Raw genomic sequence first — 19,899 nt, forward strand, 5'->3', positions numbered from 1 at the left:
CTGCCTGCCTTGGCCTCCCAAAGTGCTGGGATTACAGGCATGAGCCACCGCGCCCAGCCTACAGATACTCTTTAACTTAACTTGATCAGGTCTTTAAAGAATATAAAACTCCCCTGCCCTTCGCACAGTGAGACAGCAGGCTGGGCCAGGAGAAGGCTCACCAGGCTGCACGCATCCCTCAGAAAAGTCCCGCCTTTCTGTTCTCTGCTCTTATTCTCAAGTCTGCAACCCCAGAAAGATGAGGAGTTGGGGCAGATCTGGGGCAAAACTGGAGCAGTTTTATACTCAGCAATGCTTTACTTTCTTATTTTATACAGTTTTATACTCAGCAATGCTTTACTTTCTTATTTTCTCCCAGAAGCACTTACAAGATCCTTTGTAGGTGGTGATAAACTAAACCTCACCAATTTGAAACATTTGTTAAGAGTTTCTGCTCCAGCCGCATTAATTCTGGGACTAACCAAATAACTAAGGGTTGGAGGGGGAAAACCTTGTTCACTTCCTCGGATTCCATAACCAAAGGCCAGCTGCTTCAATAAGAGAATCCCATTAGCTCACCTGTACCGATGAACAAAGACACCCCTGAAGAGGGCATTCATCATCCCCTCAATCTCCTCTTGATGCTCTTGGAGCTGGAGGACAGGGAGAAACGAATTAATCTCTTATACCCTAACAAGCATAAGGCCCTGAAGTTACAAAAAAAGTACAACTTCCACCTACTTCCTGTGTATCACAGGATAGTGTGAACCCCCGTAATCCTATGCTCTCTTTTAAACCTTCTAATTCTGGAAGAAGCTGTATAGTCAACTAATGCCTCAGAGGTTTGTGTGTAGTAAAAATAATATCCCCTCTGCATGTGGCTATTCTGACTATTCAGAAGCCCTAGCTGGTATTATACAGGCATATCTCACTTTATTGCGCTTTGCAAACATTGTTTACTAAAGGTGTATGACAACCCTGCATTGGGTATACCTATCAGCGCCATTTGTCTAATAGCATATCCTCACTTTGTGTCCCTGTGGCACTTTTTGGTAATTCTCACAGTATTTTAAACTTTTTCATGATGGTACCTGTTATGGTTATCTGTGATCAGTAACCTTTAATGTTACTTTTTTTTTTTTTTTTTATGAGACAGAGTCTCACTCTGGCACCCAGGCTGAAGTACAGTGGTGTGACCATGGCTCATGGCAGCCTCCACCTCCTGGACTCAAGAGATCCTCCTGCCTCGGCCTCCCGAGTAGCTGGGAGTTCAGATGCATGCCACCACACCCAGCTAGTTCAAAAAAATTTTTTTTGTAGAGACAGGGTCTCCGTATGTTTGCCCAGGCTGGTCTTGAACTCCTGGGCTCAAGAAATCCTTCCACCTCAGCCTCCCAAAGTACTGGGATTATAGGCATGGGCCATCGCACCCAGCCTGAGGTTACTACTGTAACTGTTTTGGGGTACCACGAACTGTGCCCATATAAGATGGCAAACTTAACAAATGTTGTCTGTGTTCTGAATACTCTACCAACAAGAGTTTCCCTGTCTCTCTCTCCTCAGGTCTCCCTATTCATTCCTTGAGACACAAAAATATTGTAATTAGGTCAATTAATAACCCTCTTAAGTGTCCAAAAGAAAGGAAGAGTCACATGTTTCTCACTTTAAATCAAAAGCTAGAAATGATTAAGCTTAGAGGCCAGGAGCGGTGGCTCACACCTATAATCCCAGCACTTTGGGTGGGATGGTGAGGTGGCTGAGGTGGGCAAATCACTTGAGGTCAGTTCAAGACCAGCCTGACCAACATGGCAAAACCCTGTCTCTACTAAGAATAGAAAATTATCCAGGCACGGTGGCAGGTGCCTGTAATCCCAGCTATTTAGGAGGCAGAGGCAGGAGAATCGCTTGAACCTGGGAGGCGAAGGTTGCGGTGAGCCGAGATCAAGCCACTGCACTCCAGCCTGGGCAACAAAGAGAGACTCTGTCTCAAAAAGAAAAAAAAAAAAAAAAAAAGAAATGATGAAGCTTAGTTGAAAGCCAAGACAGGCCAATTGATAGCTAGGCTTCTTATACCAAACAGTCAAGTTGTGAACGCAAAAGAAAAATTCTTGAAAGAAATTAAAAACGCTATTCCAGGGAACAAAGAGTGAGAAAGTTAAACAGTCTTATTGCTGATACAGAGACAGTTTCAGTAGTCGGTACAGAAGATCAAACCAGCCACAACATTCCCTTCAGCCAAAGCCCAATCCAGATTAATATCCTAGCTGTATTCCATTCTATGAAGGCTGAGCAAACTAAGGAAGCCACAAAAGTAAAGTTTGAAGCTAGAAGTTAGTTCATGAAGTTTAAGGAAAGAAGCCCTCTCCATAACATAAAAGTACAAGGTGAAGCAGCAAATACTGATAGAGAAGCAACAAGTTATCAAGAAAATCTAGCTAAGATCATTGATGAAGGTGGTTACACTAAACAATGGATTTTCAATGTGGACTAAACTGCCTTATACTGGAAAATGCCATCTAGGACTTTCACAGCTATTGAGGAGAAGTCAATGCCTGGCTTCAAATCTTCAAAGGACAGCCTGACTCTTTGTTAGGGGCTAATGCAGTTGGTGACTTTAAGCTGAAGCCAACACTCATTTACCATTTTAAAAATCCTATAGCCCTTAAGAATTATGCTAAATCTACTCTCCCTATGTCTATAAATGAAACAACAAAGCCTAACTGATATCACATCTGTTTACAGCATGGTTTCCTGAATATTTTAAGCACATGGGTGAGAACTACAGCTCAGAAAAAAAGATTCCTTTCAAAATATTACTGTTCAATCACAATGTACCTGGTCACCCAAGAGCTCTGGTGAACATGTACAAGGAGATCCATGTTGCTTTTTTCATGCCTACTAACAGAACATCCATTTTGCAGCCCATGGAACCAAGGAGTAATTTCAACTTTCAAGTCTTATTATTTCAGAAATACATTTCAAAAGGCTATAGCTGCCACAGTGATTCCTCTGATGATTTGGGCAAAGTCCATTTAAAACTTCCTGGGGTTAGGCATAGTGGCTCATGCCTACAATCCCAACTTTTTGGGAGGCTGAGGTGGGAGGACTGATTAAGCCCAGGAGTTCAAGACTAGCCTGGGCAACATAGTGAGAACCTGTCTCTACAGAAACAAAACAAAAACTAGCCAGGTGCAGTATGCAATCTGTAGTTCCAGATACTTGGAAGGATAAGGCAGGAACATCACTTGAGCACAGCAGGTTGAGGCTGCAGTAACCTGTGACTGCACCAGTGCATTCTGGTCTAGACAAAAGAGCAAGACCCTGTCTTCAAAACAAAAAACAAAAACCAGAACAACCCAACCCCCTGTCTGGGAAGGATTCACCATCTTACTTTACTTTACTTTAATTAATTAATTTATTTATTTATTTTTATTTTTTTGAGACGGAGTCTTGCTCCATAGTGCAGGCTAGAGTGCAGTGGTGTGATCTTGGCACACTGCAACCTCTGCTTCCTGGGTTGAAGCAATTCTCCTGCCTCAGCCTCGCAAGTAGCTGGGATTACAAGCACACACAACCACACCTGGCTAATTTTGGTATTTTTAGTAGAGATGGGTTTTTCCATGTTGGCCAGGCTGGTCTCAAACTCCTGACGTCATATGATCCACCTGCCTTGGCCTCCCAGAGTGCTGGGATTACAGGTGTGAGCCACTGTGCCTGGCTGGGATTCACCATTTTAAATGCCATTAAGAACATCTGTGGTTCATGGGAGGAGGTCAAAATATCAACATTAACAAGAGTTAAGTTGATTCTAACCCTCATGGATGACTTTGAGAGGTTTAAGACTTTAGTAGAGGAAGTAACTACAGATACGGTGGAAAAAGCAAGACAACTAGAAGTAGAGACTGAAAATGTGGCTGAATTGCTACAATTTCATGACCTTGAACAAATAAGGAATTACTTCTTATGAATGAACAAGGAAAGCGGTTTCCTGAAATGGAATCTATTCCTGGTGAAGAGGTTGTGAATATTGTTGAAATGACAACAAATGATTCAGACTATTACCTAAACTTAGCTGATTAAGTAGCATGAGGGCTTGAGAGAATTGACTCTTGTTTTGAAAGAATTTCTATTGTGGGTAAAATGTCATCAAACAGCATTTCATGTTACAGAGAAATCTTTTGTAAATGGAAGAGTCAATAGATGCAGCAAACTTCACTGTTGTCTTATTTTAAGAAATTGCCACAGCCACCCTAACCTTCAGCAACCACTACCCTGATCAGTCAGCAGCCATCAACATGGAAGCAAGACCTTCCACCAACAAAAAGATGTAACTCGCTAAAGGTTCAGATTGCCATTAGCACTTTTTAGCAATAAAATATTTTTATATTAAGGTACATACATTGTTTTTTAGACAATAGTCTTGCACACTTAACAGACTACAGTGTAAACATAACTTTCATATGCACTGAGAAATAAAAATTTCAATTTTTTGATTGTGTGACTCATTGTACTTCAACATTCACTTTATTGTGATGGTCTAGAATTGAACCTGCAAGATCTTCGAGGTATGATGCCCATATGTTTCTAACAATTTGGAAAACAAATTTTTAGTTAAGTGCAGTTCGTTTAATAGAAGTGGAACTAGCAAAAATGAGAAGAAAGGGATTAGATCAGTGGTTCTCAACTGGGGCTAATTTTGTTCTCCAAGGGAGATTTAGCAGTGTCTAAAGATTTTTTTAGCTGCCACAACTTGGTGGGCGGCGGGCAGGGTACTACTGGTATCTATCTAGTAGATAAAAGGCCAGAGATGCTGCTAAACATCCTACCATGGCAGGACAGCCCCTCAACATCCATAATGCCATTGTTGAAAAATCCTGGATCACATGAACAACAGATACCAAAGAAACAGAATTATAAGGAGAAAGGGAACATTCTTTAAGACAACAGACCCCACCTCTTCAATTATGTAAGAACAACGTATCATTTTCGACAGGACATACTTAAGTCATTAGGGCTGAAGTACCTGTATGTCCATATTTTACAGTAAATTAGCAAAAATAGGTGAGGCGAATATGTAAAATATTTGGGAAAGGGAGACTGAGAAAAGGTTACCGGCTTTAGGAATTAGGAAATCATTGGTTTGGAAAGAACAGTTTCAAAGAAAAATAGGGAAATAAGCTAGGTAGCAAAAAGGATTCAGTTAGTTGGACATTAAAGAAGTAAGGAAATGGCCGGGCACGGTGGCTCAAGCCTGTAATCCCAGCACTTTGGGAGGCCTAGACGGGCGGATCACGAGGTCAGGAGATCAAGACCAGCCTGGCTAACACGGTGAAACCCCGTCTCTACCAAAAAAATACAAAAAACTAGCCAGGCGAGGTGGCGGGCGCCTGTAGTCCCAACTACTCGGGAGGCTGAGGCAGGAGAATGGCGTAGACCCGGGAGGCGGAGCTTGCAGTGAGCTGAGATCCGGCCACTGCACTCCAGCCTGGGCGACAGAGCGAGACTCCGTCTCAAAAAAAAAAAAAAAATTTGCCGGGCGCGGTGGCTCACACCTGTAATCCCAGCACTTTGGGAGGCCGAGGCGGGCGGATCACAAGGTCAGGAGATCGAGACCACGGTGAAACCCCGTCTCTACTAAAAATACAAAAAATTAGCCGGACATGGTGGGGGGCACCTGTAGTCCCAGCTACTCGGGAGGCTGAGGCAGGAGAATGGCCTAAACCCGGGAGGCGGAGCTTGCAGTGAGCCGAGATCGTGCCACTGCACTCCAGCCTGGGGGACAGAGCGAGACTCCGTCTCAAAAAAAAGAAGTAAGGAAATACTATCCTAAAAGGAAGGATGGAAAAAAGAGTAACTCACAGAGGAGAAGAATGAAATAAAGATTCAAGAGCCTATATACATTTATAAGTGGAGAGAAGAAAAGAGTGGGGAGAAAGAAATTAAGGATAAAATGGGGGAATTATAATGACAATTGATTAAGCTAGACCCCGGAGAAGCCAAAAAAAGAAAAAAAAGAAAAAAAAAAAAGGAAGATTTGCACTAGTGTACATAATCTGAAATCCAGGACAGATTAATACACATAAGCTTTTAAGATCAACTTGACAATGAAAAATAACAAAAGAGAATGAGGGAAGTAGAAAGTTTCCTTCTCTAGTGATTTAGAATGGAAGAGATCTTTTGTGAGGGCTGGAGAAACAACCAAATGATATGGTCAGACATGGTGAGTCCTGCCAGCCTCACAGGAGGTGTCTTAAGACACTAACAGAGAGTGAGGTGAAAACATCAGTAGTGTTACTCTTATGATAGACCCAGCTGATTAAAGATTTCATCAGCGTAAAAGATTTTGCTATGGCTTATGCCCTCCAGTAGTCATCCTTAAGTTTAAAAGGAAACAAAACAAGTATCTACTATGTGCCAGCTGAGGCAATTTACTCATCATCTCATTTATTCTTCACAAAAAGGTGAGACTATCCCCCTTTTTTTTTAATGAAAAGAAAACTGAAGAGAGGTTACATAAGGCTATGGAGCTAGTGACTAAGTGGAACAGAACTTAAAGCCAGGAGTTCACTGGAAGGCCTGTGCTCTTTCCATTCCTTGAAAATTTGGCCTCTTGGCCGGGCGCGGTGGCTCAAGCCTGTAATCCCAGCACTTTGGGAGGCCGAGACGGGCGGATCACGAGGTCAGGAGATCAAGACCATCCTGGCTAACACGGTGAAACCCCATCTCTACTAAAAAATACAAAAAAAAAACTAGCCGGGCGAGGTGGCGGGCGCCTGTAGTCCCAGCTACTCGGGAGGCTGAGGCAGGAGAATGGCGTGAACCCGGGAGGCGGAGCTTGCAGTGAGCTGAGATCCGGCCACTGCACTCCAGCCTGGGCGACAGAGCCAGACTCCCTCTCAAAAAAAAAAAAAAAAAAAAGAAAGAAAGAAAATTTGGCCTCCCTTGTCAATGGTTGGCTTTTAGTACTCCTGCGATCACTTGCACACTGCATGCACACTTGACAAGTAGGTCAAAAATTCCTTGCATGACAGGCAGGTACAGCACTTAAACACTTCTGACAATGAGTGCTGACAAAGAAAAACTGAGCAAAAGTGGAATTAGAGAGAACTCTAAATTACACATTATTTATTGAGCCCACAACCCAGAAACAAGATGAGCATGCAATGACCCCTTATAGGATGGGTCTATGAAACTATTGCCAGACTCTGTTATTCATGATCTTGAAAGACTGCCCAGGGCCTGTCTGTGGCAGAAGTGGATGTGAGTTGGGAAAAAGGGAAGGAAGAAGCAGGGAACACTCCTCACCTCTTTGCGTTTCTCCAACAGGCTCTCCAGCCGCTCAGGTGCCCTCTGCCCTGGCCCCTTGTTTCTTTCAGCCTCATACTGACGCTGATTGTTATCTTGGTGCAGACTCAGTTGGAGGGCAACTCTTACCAGGGAGGTCATCAGTTTCATGGCTTTGAGTAAGGAAAAAGAGATAAAGAAATCATTATTTAAGTCAGAGGAGAGAGGATGAGTCGAAGGAAAAAACAGAATGAAAATGAGAAGCCAGAGCAGGGTGACCCTAAAATCCTAAGACTGCCTGTCCTGGAGCAGACTGTTTCCCTCTAACTCTTGTGGTCTTCTTCTAACCATTAGCATACCCCTAGTGGTGAGCTCTGACAAAAATGTTAAGCCTGGAAATTGTTCCTGTGATCTACCCCTTCTCAAAACTCCACTAGTGAGAAACTGGATTGAAGTTTAGGATAAAAGAGGCATGGCCTTGAAGTGAAAAGCCAAGATGCAGGTAGGAAATAAGACCCTGAATCGGAGAACAGAGGAAAGTCCTATAAATCCCCAGGAGAATGTCCAGAGTAAAAATGAATGCTCACCAGCCAGGGTGCTAGTGTGACGGAAGGCACGGACTTGTGAGTCTGAGAGGCCAGTGAGCAGGGAGATGAGGTTGTCCATAGGGAAGCCATCATAGAGGAGGCTGTACTGGCACTGACAGACCAGTGTCCTCACAAACTCACAGAAGCTGCCCTGGAACTTCTTCCAGGATGGACCTGGAGCTGTCAGAGGATAGTCCCCTGAGTCCTACAAAAGGATGTATGAAAAGGATGGGAAAGTTATCACAAGGTCCATGAAGTCATACGGGCTTGGATGTCAAAACCCAACAGTCTAGTAAAAATACCTCTGTTATACCTCATTTCCAGGTATTCTCCCCAATTTGAGAGGCATATTCAGATCTCTTTTACCCCCAAGAGACTGAATTCCTCCTTCTAAAAGCTACCCTATTTCACAGAATCAAAAAGAAGGGGATAATAGGCATTGTTTTGAAATAAGAGGAGTAAGAGGATCCCGGTCGTCTTCTTCCACCTCATTAAACTGCTCTGTTAGGTGCTGGATGATCTCTGAGTTGGACATCTTCTTGAACATCTCAGGGGTCACGGTGCCTAAAGAATGAAGGATATGAGGTGCTTACGAGCAAAATAACAGGATGCTATGATTATTTACAGATATACCTGAAGATGAGCAAGGAAACATTCTGCAAACAGCCTAGGTGGGGAATCAGAAGACCCCCTGGTCAACAGTCTGCCAACATCCAACTATGTATTTGCTATAAGGCAATCTCTCTAAAAACCCAAAGGAAGGGAGCCACAGGTTATGCTGTAGACATGGCCAAATCCAAGAACCACACCTCACACAATCAGGCTGAAAACTGCACAGAAATGGCATCAAGAAACCCCAATCACAAAGATACAAATCTCTTAAGGGGATGGACCCCAAGTTCCTGAGGAGTATGTGCTTTGCCAAGAAGCACAACAAGAAGGGCCTAAAGAAGATGCAGGCGGCTGAAACAGTCAGTCATGCCTGTAATCCCAGCACTTTGGGAGGCCAAGGCGGACGAATCATGAGGTCAGGAATTCGAGACCAGCCTGGCCAGCATGGTGAAACCCCATCTCTACTAAAAATGCAAAAAATGAGCTGGGCATAGTGGTGGGCACCTGTAATCCCAGCTACACGGGAGGCTGAGGCAGGAGAATCACTTGAAACCGGTAGGCAGAGGTTACAGTGAGCGGGTGCCTCTGCACTCAGTCTGCCAACAGAGAGTGAGACTCTGTCTCAAAAAAAAAAAGAAGATGATGCAGGGCAACAATGCCAGGGCCACAAGTGCACATGCGAGGCTATCAAGCCTCTCGTAAAGCCCAAGGAAGTTAAGCCCACTTGCCTACACTGCCCACCCCAAGCTTGAGAAGCATGCTTGTGCCCACAATGCCAAGGGGCTCAGGCTGCGCTAGCCTGTGCCAGCCAAAGGCCAAGGATCAAATGAAGGCCCAGGCTGCAGCTCCAGCTTCAGTTCCAGCTCAGGCTCCCAAAGGTGCCCCAGGCTGTACAAAGGCTTCAGAGTAGAGATCTCCGTCTCCAATGTGAGGACAGGAGGACTGGTGTCCTCCTGCACTATTTGTACAAATAAACCTGAGGCAGAATTTGTTTAAAAAAAAAAAAAAAAAAAAAAAACTGCACTCCAGCCTGGGTGACAGAGTGAGACTCCGTCTCAAAAAAAAAAAGGAATCAAGCAGTGAAAAACTGTGCCAAAAACATCAACAACAACAACAAAACAAAACAAAACAAAATAGGCTGGATGCGATGGCTCACGCCTGTAATCCCAACACTTTGGGAGGCCGAGGCAGGTGGATCACCTGAGGTCAGGAGTTCAAGACCAGCCTGGTGAAACCCCGTCTCTACTAAAAATGCAATCATTAGCCGCGTTTGGTGGCACACGCCTGTAATCCCAGCTACTTGGGAGGCTGAAGCACAAGAATCGCTTAAACCCAGGATGTAGAGGTTGCAGTGAGCCAAGGTTGTGCCACTGCACTCCAGCCTGGGCAATAGAGTGAGACTCTGTCTCAAAAAAAACCACACACACACACACAAAAAAAAAAAAAAAAAGAAAGAAAACAAAGAGAGCAATAAAACTAAGCCAGGTGCTGATTTCTTATATAATACAACCTGACTGAGACCATCTGTCCCAATAAATTAAGCCATGACAATAAGAGTTCTGGGGGTACCACAGCTACAGAGGAGAAATATGGGCAAAGTAGCTGGGAAATAAAGAGTATGAAAATAACAGATTATTGCATCTAGAAAGACTAAAGGGTGTCTTCAAATTTGTGCCATAACATAAGCATGATTACTTGTTTTTCCCCAAAGTGTCTTGCCTCTAAACCAACATGGTTCCCTACTGGATCACTTCCCGTATTTATCAATAAAAAAAATTAGTTAAATAAGTGAAACTTTTTTTTTTTTTGAAGACAGTCTGGCTCTGTCGCCAGGCTGGAGTGCAGTGGCGCTATCCCAGCTCACTATCCACCTCCTGGGTTCAAGCAATTCTACAGGCATGAGCCACCATACCCAGATAATATTTTGTATTTTAGTAGGGTTTCACCATGTTGCCCAGGCTGGTCTTAAACTCCTGACCTCAAGTGATTCACCCACCTCAGCTTCCCAAAGTGCTAGGATTACAGGTGTGAGTCACAGTGCCCAGCCTAAATAAGTAAAACTTTTCTAATGCTTTACCATCTTCCTTTATTTAGGAAATGTCTAATCCTACTTATCTAAATGGAGAAAGAATTTCATGACATAGGAACAAAAGGCTGGGAATTAGAAAGAGTAGTTTCCTCACCTTTACATCCGCAAGATCGGATGAAAAAGTTAACAAGCTCCAGAAATCCTGCATCCTGGTCTTGCTTGTAGCTATCCAGCCACTCATCTACCAAAGACTAGGAAAAAAAATGTAGATGACTTCTATTTCTGGCAACATGACAGAACAGAAATCCCATATGATCTTCCCAGTTGAACCATCTAAACTTCTGTAAAACATTTAAAACATCTTTCACAATGTACTGGTGAACTAGAATGAAAGGTAAAATTTCATACAGGGCAAAAATGAGGTCTAAGTAGCAACCCTGGGAGGTAAGCAAACTGACTTTTGCCCTAAAAGTTTCATTAATCCCTGGGGACCCTGACTTTGTATCCATGGAATGCAGAGCACAGGAGATAGAGCCTAAGCTTTTTCCAAGACGAGTAGTCAAAGAGGAGGCACCTAAATACAGCTGGGTCCTGCAAAAAGTCACATCCTCAAGGAAGTGAGACTGAACACTAAACCTACAGGGCAGATAGGGACGGCAAGAAAACTAGCTTGTTATGACCTGAGGGTGCAGTGGAGGAAAAAAAAATAATTCTCTTTGAGAATTCATAACCATAGTGAGCCCTCAGATTTGGATTTGCAGTCAAGATTCATATCACATACATGATCAGAATAATCTTTTTTTTTTCTTTTTTTTTTTTTTTTGGGACAGAGTCTCACTCTGTAGCCCAAACTGGAGTGCAATGGCATGATCTCAGCTCACTACAACCTCCAGCTCCCAGGTTCAAGCAATTCTCCTGCTTCAGCCTCCCAAGTAGCTGGGATTACAGGTGTGCGCCACCACTCCTGGCTAACGGCTAATTTTTCTATTTTTAGTAGAGACAGGGTTTCACCATATTGGCCAGGCTGGTCTCGAACTCCTGACTTCAAGTAAGGTCCACCTTAGCGTCCCAAAATGCTGGGATTACAGGCATGAGCCACCACACTCAGCCCAGAATAATCATTCAGATAATTAAAAGTGATTCAGGCTGGAAGCAGTAACCCAAGTAAAGTAAAACTCCTATTGCCCAGGCTGGTCTACCAAAAACAGAATAATTAGTCAGGAATGTTGGCACATGCCTATAGTCCCAACTATGAGAGAGGCTGAGGTGGGAGGATCACCACCTCCCCACTGAGGGAGGTCGAATCAGCAGGGAGCTGTGATAGCACTACTGCACTTCAGCCTAGAAAGAATGAAACCCTGTCTCAAAAAAAAAAAAAAAAAAGTGATTCAGGAGTGTCCCCAGGCAACTGTCAAAGCAAAAGCAGGATCCTCTCTTAAAAACCCACCTTTGGCCAGGCGTGTTGGCTCATGCCTATAATCCCAGCACTTTGGGAGGCCGAGGCAGGCAGATCATAAGGTCAGGAGATCGAGACCATCTTGGCTAACACGGTGAAACCCCGTCTCTACTAAAAAAAAAAAAAAAAAAAAAATACAAAAAATTAGCCGGGCGTGGTAGCGGGCGCCTGCAGTCCCAGCTACTCAGGAGGCTGAGGCAGGAGAATGGCGTGAATCCGGGAGGCGGAGCCGCGCCACTGCACTCCAGCCTGGGCGACAGTGTGAGACTCCATCTCAAGGAAAAAAAAAAAAAACAAAAAAACCCACCTTTGACCTAGGCCCCAAAAAATTCCAACACATAAGAACTCCAGGGAAAATGAGTGGCTCACAATAAAATCTAGTAAAACATACAAAGAAACAAGGCACTGACAGAATTATATTCACAAAGATCTTCAGATAATAATCTACCATAGATTATAAAATGACTACGTGTAATAAAATTTTAAAAATAATAGAGGGGGAAGGCCGGGCGCGGTGGCTCAAGCCTGTAATCCCAGCACTTTGGGAGGCCGAGACGGGCGGATCACAGGGTCAGGAGATCGAGACCACCCTGGCTAACACGGTGAAACCCCGTCTCTACTAAAAAATACAAAAAACTAGCCGGGCGAGGTGGCGGGCGCCTGTAGTCCCAGCTACCGGAGGCTGAAGCGAAGAATGGCGTAAACCAGGGTGAGGCTTACAGTGAGCTGAGATCCGGCCCTGCACTCCAGCCCTGGGGGACAGAGACTCCATACTAAAAAAAATAAATAAATAATAGAGGGGAGAATGGGCTAAAAAATAAAAGAAATAAGGCCGAGTAGCTGGTGGCTCACACCTGTAGTCAACTTGCTGGAGGCCAAGGCAGGTGGATCCTTGAGGTCAAGAGATCAAGACCATCCTGGCCAACATGGTAAAACCCCGTCTCTGCTAAAAATACAAAAATTAGTTGGGCGCGGTGGCATGAGCCTGTAATCCCAGCTACTAGGGAGGCTGAGGCAGGAGAATCGCATGAACCCAGGAGGCAGAGGTTGCAGTGAGCCAAGATCGCGTCACTGCACTCCAGCCTGGCGACAGAGTAAGACTCTGTCTCAAAAAAAACTAACACACTGTACAACTGCATGTAAGATGGAAAAGACAACTGGAATTCAAATGTGCTCAGGTCCTTGTAGAAGATAAGAAATCCAAAGGAAAGCAAGCAAAGGGGGAAAAAGAAACAGAAAAGATAAAATGAAAGTACCAACTCACTACTAGGCCATAAGGCTAAGTCTCCATAAATTTTTCTTTTCTTTTTTTTTTTTTTTTTTGAGACAGAGTCTCACTCTGTCACCCAGGCTAGAGTGCCATGGCACAATCTCAGCTCACCGCAACCTCTGCCTCCCGGGTTCAAGCAATTCTCATGCCTCAGCCTCCCAAGTGGCTGGGATTATAGACAAACACCACCACACACGGCTAATTTTTGTATTTTTAGTAGAGACAGGGTTTCACCATGTTGGCCAGGTTGGTCTCGAACTCCTGGCCTCAAGTGATCTGCCTGCCTCAGCCTCCCCAAGTGCTGGGATTACAGGTGTGAGCCACTGTGCCCAGCCCCTACATAAATTTCAAACACTACATTCCCTGACTACAATGCAATAAAGTTAGAAATCAAATAACGAAAATATAACTAGCAAAATTCTGTATGTTTGAAAATTTAAATATTTTCCCAGAAACTATAAAACTACACATTAATGTGTATAAATCTCAAACAATGTTAACTGAAATAATTAAATCACAGAAGCCTGAATAATGGATTCATTTACATAACTAAAAAACACATTCATAGTGGTAACACTATAATGAAAAATAAGAAAGATTAACACAAAATTCACTCTAGTGTCTACCGACGGGTAATAAGGAGACTGTGAGGTAGGGTAAAAAGAAGGTACACAAAGGATCTCTACAGCACTATTAAGGTTTCATTTCTTGAGCTGGGGCTAGAGATCTGGGTGATCATTTTTGTTTTTTAAACTATATATAAGCTTTGTACACTTTTGGATATTAGAACTTCAATAAAATTATAAAAAAAGAAACAGAGAGAGGGAAAAAATAATTAAGTACAATTGTCAAGATGGAGCTAAAAAATAACATGGGTGAACAAGGTGCCACCCACATCCAAACTTCCTTCCTATGTCATGCAATGCCTCTCCTCATCTGCTCCATCAATAAAGGCGTAATCACTCCTGTGATACCTTTAAGAAAAGAACATGCTCTCTCAAAGCTGGATGCAGTGGCTCATGCCTGTAATTTCAGCACTTTGGGAGGCCGAGGTGGGCGGATCACCTGAGGTCAGGAGTTCAAGACCAGCCTGGCCAACATGGCGAAACCCCATCTCTACTAAAAACATAAAAATTAGCTGGGCGTGGTGGCATGCACCTGTAATCTCAGCTACTTGGGAACCTGAGGCATGAGAATCGCTTGAACCCAGTAAGTGGAGACTGTGCCACTGCATTCCAGCCTGGGCGATGGAAAGAGATTGTGTCTCAAAAAAAAAAAGAAAAGAACACGCTCTCTCATTCAAGGTTACCTTCCTATCACTCCAAGGATTCACCCCATAATCTTATCTTTTTTGATATGTTATACTCACTAAAATGTTCATATCAAATCAAGTTTGTAGACACTTGTCCTTACCACCTTACAAAAAGTGAGATGGTATCAACAGAAGTAAGACACTGCTTTACCTGCATGTCACTTTTGGCGGCTTTCACAGCACTGAAAAGATCATTGGCTGGTGGCTCTGACTGTTTCCGGCTATGACGATGTACCACTCGGGACCCTTTCTTTGGATGTTTTGCCACCTGATATGTATAAAGAGATCAGAAATATGAAAAAAAGGTAAAAGTGACATTAACATTTGGTTTCATCATTATCACACAAGTAGGCTTAAGCTGCCAATTCCACAGCAGAATCTGAGTTAGACTCAATCCTGAAATAGTTGATTTTTATACTGTTATGAAATTTATTAACTTTTTTCCCTAGGAGAAAAAAAAAAGTTGAGTCCCTTTCCTGTATCTCTACATCCTAACATCCTTTTCTCTTATTCTTTTATCTTCGAAATTTCTCTTCTTCCTATTTCCGTCCCTTAATACTTGGTAAATCTTGTCCTTTTATGAACCATATCATCTGAACCTCTTTTAGGTTTTCTTTTTTTTTTTTTTTTTTGAGACAAAGTCTTGCTCTGTCGCCCAGGCTGGAGTACAGTGGCACGATCTTGGCACACTGCAAGCTCTGCCCTCTGGCTTCATTCTCCTGCCTCAGCCTCCTGAGTAGCTGGGCTGCTTCCCCCACAAGATTCAAAAACAAAAGAAAACTGGCTGACTCACCGGCGTTGTTTTCGGTGGTCGTTTTGCTGCTCTCTTCTTCACACTGCGATTCAAGCTATCTTCAAAGTCACTGCCTTCATCAGCTAACAAAGAGTCACTATTCCTGTGAGAAAATATGGTTCTCTTTAAATACAACCATCCTATTCCCTCCATATAAAAGGCTAATGAATTATAGTTTCTCTGTCTCTCACCGCACCCCATCTCCATGAGAAAAACATATTCGGATTTTAAGAAAAAATGAGCTTATTATTCGTAGGAAGTTGGGACAAAATCTTTTTTTTTTTTTTTTTTTTTTTGAGACGGAGTTTCACTCTTGTCACCCAGGCTAGAGTGCAATGGCATGATCTCGGCTCACTGCAACCTCCACCTCCCAGGTTCAAGCGATTCTCCTACCTCAGCCTCCGAGTAGCTGGGATTACAGGTGTTTCATGTTGGTCAGGCTGGTATCAAACTCCTGACCTCAGGTGATCCACCCGCCTCAGCCTCCCAAAGTGTTGGGATTACAAGCTTGAGCCACTATACCCGGCTGAGACGAAGTCCTAAAGGAAAACTTTCATGTGAAAGCAATGGAGACGAAGAATGAGGAAATGAGACAGGGGAAGGACAACTCTTCCTAGTATTCTCTCCGAATAAGAGAATCAAATGATACTCACTTAGCAGGTAGAGAAAAATAATCATGGCTCAGGAAGTCATCTATCACTCAACCATAAATGGAAGAGTAATATGTACCTAAATTTCACCCCCTTGAAACATAAACCACATGTCTTATCAATTCAAGTTTATAACATTGATATAACCTGGTCCCCCACAGTAGCACTGACAGAAACAGAAATGACTCAGAGAAAGCCAATTAAAACAGCCAGGGGATAAAGCAGATCTATATGAAATTAGCTTTTTTCCTTCTGAAAACATGAAAAACCAAGATATATCATTATAACCTACACAGAATAAACTCTCATATGGTAATAAATAAAGATACACAGACCTGTTTACAAAATCCTCAAGTAGGAGAACTAGGGGACACCGGCTAAAAAGTATATACAATTTGCCAGGCAACAAATAAAGAACTCTTTACTCCCCCATCTGCCACCTCTCAGCCCCCACCAGGGGTTGTACATGCTGAACACAGAAATGTGTTTAAGAGAGGTTTAGACAAGATGGAATGGATTAAAAATAGGATGTGCGGCCGGGCGCGGTGGCTCAAGCCTGTAATCCCAGCACTTTGGGAGGCCGAGATGGGCGGATCACGAGGTCAGGAGATCGAGACCATGCTGGCTAATACGGTGAAACCCCGTCTCTACTAAAAAATACAAAAAATTAGCCAGGCGAGGTGGCGGGCGCCTGTGGTCCCAGCTACTCGGGAGGCTGAGGCGGGAGAATGGCGTGAACTCAGGAGGCGGAGCTTGCAGTGAGCTGAGATCCGGCCACTGCACTCCAGCCTGGGCGACAGAGCGAGACTCCGTCTCAAAAAAAAAAAAGCAGGATGTACTACTATTTTGATGTCTACAACACCTAACACCTAGGACCACCAAAAAAAAAAAAACACACCTAGAGCTGGAGGGAGGGTGTCACTGTGCTGAACGAGTATAGCACTTCTGGTGTTTTCACACAGTCCCACGCATATTATCATCAATGTGGGGAAACGAGAGGGAGAAGGCTGCGACAGACACAGGAAGTGGCTGCACAATGCAACATCTACTTACCCCTCTGATGTATGGTTTGAGTCCCTGTCATCAAAGGGTAGACTGGCAGAGGAACTAGAAGACGCAGACAAGGCCGTCCTGGCACCTCCTGCAGCTCTTTGCAGTGGGGAGGACATGCTTAGAGAGGAGCTACGGGGCCAGGACGATGAAGACTGCAGGGTAGGTATGGTGATCCAGCTGGAGAAAGAAATATAAGAAAGGGCTCCTATCACAGCACTTCTCCATCCCCAGCCCTGACCAGTCCCTTTCTTTCCAAGGGAATGGTTCTAGAACTCTGGGGTTGGGTGAGGGGGACCAAAAACTAAGACAAAAGCTGGGCACCATGGCTCATGCCTATAATCCCAGCACTTTGGGAGGCCGAGGCAGGAGGATGGCTTGAGCCCAGGAGTTCAAGACCAGCCTGGGCAATACAGCAAGACCCCATTTCTACAAAAAATAATAATAATAGTCAGGTGTGGTAGCGCATGCCTGTATTCAGCTATTCACGAGGCTGAGGTGGGAGGACTGCCTGAGTCCAGGAGTTCAAGGCTACAGTGAGCTATGATCGCACCACTGTACTCCAGCCTGGGTGACAGAGCAAGACCCTGTCCCAGAAAAAAAAGAAAAAAAAAAGTAATAATAAATAAGAAAAATGGCTGGGCACAGTGACTCATGCCTGTAACTCCAGCACTTTGGGAGACCGAGGCAGGCAGATCACCTGAGGTCGGGGGCTCGAGACCAGCCTGACCAACATGGAGAAACCCTGTCTCTACTAAAAATACGAAATTAGCCAGGTGTGATGGTATATACCTGTAATCCCAGCTACTCGGGAGGCTGAGGCAGGAGAATCGCTTGAACATAGAAGGCAGAAGTTGCAGTGAGCTGAGACTGTGCCATTGCACTCTAGCCTGGGCAACAAGAGCTAAACTCCATCTCAAAATAAATAAATAAGACAAAGAGCTGACCTAAGGCATCAAGGGATTAAGGACAACAACACCCCAGAAACTGGCCAGTGGGTTTGGAGTTGCTCTCCAACAGCTGAGGAAGTCACACACCAGGGCAGCTTCAGACACATCTCTCTAGAGGCTGTGGAAGTGCAAACTGCCTGTTGCAAGTAAATTTAACTCATGGGTTTTTTCTTCAAAAAAAAAAAAAAAAGCAAAAAAAAAAAGCACGCTGGGTGCAGCAGATCATACCTATAATCCCAGAACTTTAGGCAGCTGAGGTGGGAGGACTGCTTGAGCCCAGTAGTTCAAGACCAGCCTGGGCAACACAGCAAGACCCCATCTCTACAAAAAATAAGCAAAAACTAGCTATGTGTGGTGGCGCACACCTGTGGTCCCAGCTACTCATGAGGCTGAGGCAGGAGGACTGCTTGAGCCCAGCAGTTTGAGACCAGACTTGGCAACATGAGATGCATCCAAAAAAAAAAGGCAAGGCGCCCACGGTGGCTCAAACCTGGAATCCTAGCACTTTGAGCGGCTGAAGCAGGAGGACTGCCTGACCCCAACAGTTCGAAATCAGCCTGGGCAACATAGCAAGACCCTGTCTCTACGAAACAAAACAAAACAAAACAAAACAACTAGCCAGGCGTGGTGGTGCACCTGTAGTCCCAGCTACTGTGGAGAATGAGGCGGGATGATCACCTGAGCCCAGGAGGTCGAGGCTGCAGTGAGCTATGACTGCACCATGCACTCCAGCCTGGGCAACAGAGCAAGACTCTGTCTCAAAAAATAGTAATGACAAATAAATAAGACAAAGAGTGGCCCTAAAGCACCAAGGGATTACAGACACCAAGACCCCAGAAACTCGGCAGAGAGTTTGGAATTGCTCTCCAAAAGCCCAGGCGTGGTGCACGGTGGCTCCCGCCTATAATCCCAGTACTTTGGGAGGACGAAGCGGGAGCATTGCTTGGGCCCAGGAGTTGAAGACTAGCCTGAGCCACATAGCAAGGCCCTGTCTCTAAAAAAAAAAAAAAAAATTAAATTAAATAAAAAGCCAAGCAAGGCAAACAGAAAGGCAGCTTCAGACACACCCCTCTCTGGAGGCTTCAGAAGTATAAACTGCCTGCTGCAAGGGAACTTACAGGTTTTAAAAAATGAAATAAAATTAAACCAATAAAGAAATAAGAAAAAAAAATACCGAAAGACCCCAGGCTTACGTTTCTAGAGGACTAGCACCTGATTCCACCTGGAATGGAACGGGAGGCTCTTAAGGATTTGGGGGTGGAAGCGCCATGAGAATAGAACTGGAAAAGCAAAAGGAGTAAAGGCAGGCGCGCGTTTTCTATTTTTCCAGAAGGTAAAAATATCTACGACTGCCCCTGGGGTAACCGGCTTCGGGATGAGGAGCCTTCCAGGCGCTTAGGAGAGTGGACTCTCAGTCTATGGAGGCCTGGGGAGGGGATTCTCGGGCTCTGTGGCAGAGGCCATTGGGGGCACAGCCCAGGAAGGCTCCTAGTATCAGGGCCGGGAGGGTCGCGAGACGGTGTGTTCTTGTGTGAAGGAGAAACCTCACTGTCAGAGCCTGGAAGAGTGACTTCTGGCGAAGCAGGGTTCAGGGAAGGACCCCCACCTCAGGTCCTTCGGTGTCTCTCGCCACCCCACCTTCCGCACAGGCGCCCGCCGCTGCCCTTCCGGTGGCGAAAGAGTTCAGAAAAGCGCGGGAAGGCACGAAACACGCTGGGCGCAAGCGCAATCCCAACGGCTCGCCCAGGGCCAGTAGCTATCGCGAGGCTTGGGAGTGTGCGAGCTGGTGCGCGCCACGTTTGAGTTACGCCGCTCCACAGCCTCGTGTGGCCTCAAGCTCTCAGGCGTGCTGCCCTGTCACGTGGGCTTGGGCACGCGTGCGGCCCGCTTTAGCCCCGCCCCCACCCAGGCCCCACCCCCGCAACCC

At 44.8% G+C, this 19,899-nt stretch overlaps 1 protein-coding gene across 6 annotated transcripts in view; it reads right to left on the reverse strand.

Annotated features, from left to right (window-relative positions):
- Window positions 1–19,835, reverse strand: part of STAG3 (stromal antigen 3) — a 39,079-nt gene extending 19,244 nt beyond the window's left edge. For 2 of the 6 annotated variants that reach the window (XM_031665555.1, XM_031665554.1), the window contains exons 1-9: window positions 19,579–19,705; window positions 17,026–17,202; window positions 15,323–15,425; window positions 14,681–14,797; window positions 10,646–10,742; window positions 8,338–8,414; window positions 7,851–8,055; window positions 7,285–7,436; window positions 559–632 (exon numbers count right to left, since the gene is read on the reverse strand). In XM_031665555.1, the coding sequence (XP_031521415.1) occupies window positions 559–632; window positions 7,285–7,436; window positions 7,851–8,055; window positions 8,338–8,414; window positions 10,646–10,742; window positions 14,681–14,797; window positions 15,323–15,425; window positions 17,026–17,141 (941 nt within the window). In that variant the 5' untranslated portion in view covers window positions 17,142–17,202; window positions 19,579–19,705. Of the gene's footprint in view, window positions 1–558; window positions 633–7,284; window positions 7,437–7,850; window positions 8,056–8,337; window positions 8,415–10,645; window positions 10,743–14,680; window positions 14,798–15,322; window positions 15,426–17,025; window positions 17,203–17,814; window positions 17,861–17,969; window positions 18,089–19,521 lie in introns of those variants that run through there. The other 4 variants (XM_009202693.3, XM_009202690.4, XM_009202692.4 and 1 more) reach the window with 4 other exon arrangements.
- Between the last annotated feature and the right edge of the window lie 64 nt (window positions 19,836–19,899).

Source organism: Papio anubis, chromosome 4 (genome assembly GCF_008728515.1).
Source record: "Papio anubis isolate 15944 chromosome 4, Panubis1.0, whole genome shotgun sequence".
Classification (NCBI taxonomy): Eukaryota; Metazoa; Chordata; class Mammalia; order Primates; family Cercopithecidae; genus Papio; species Papio anubis.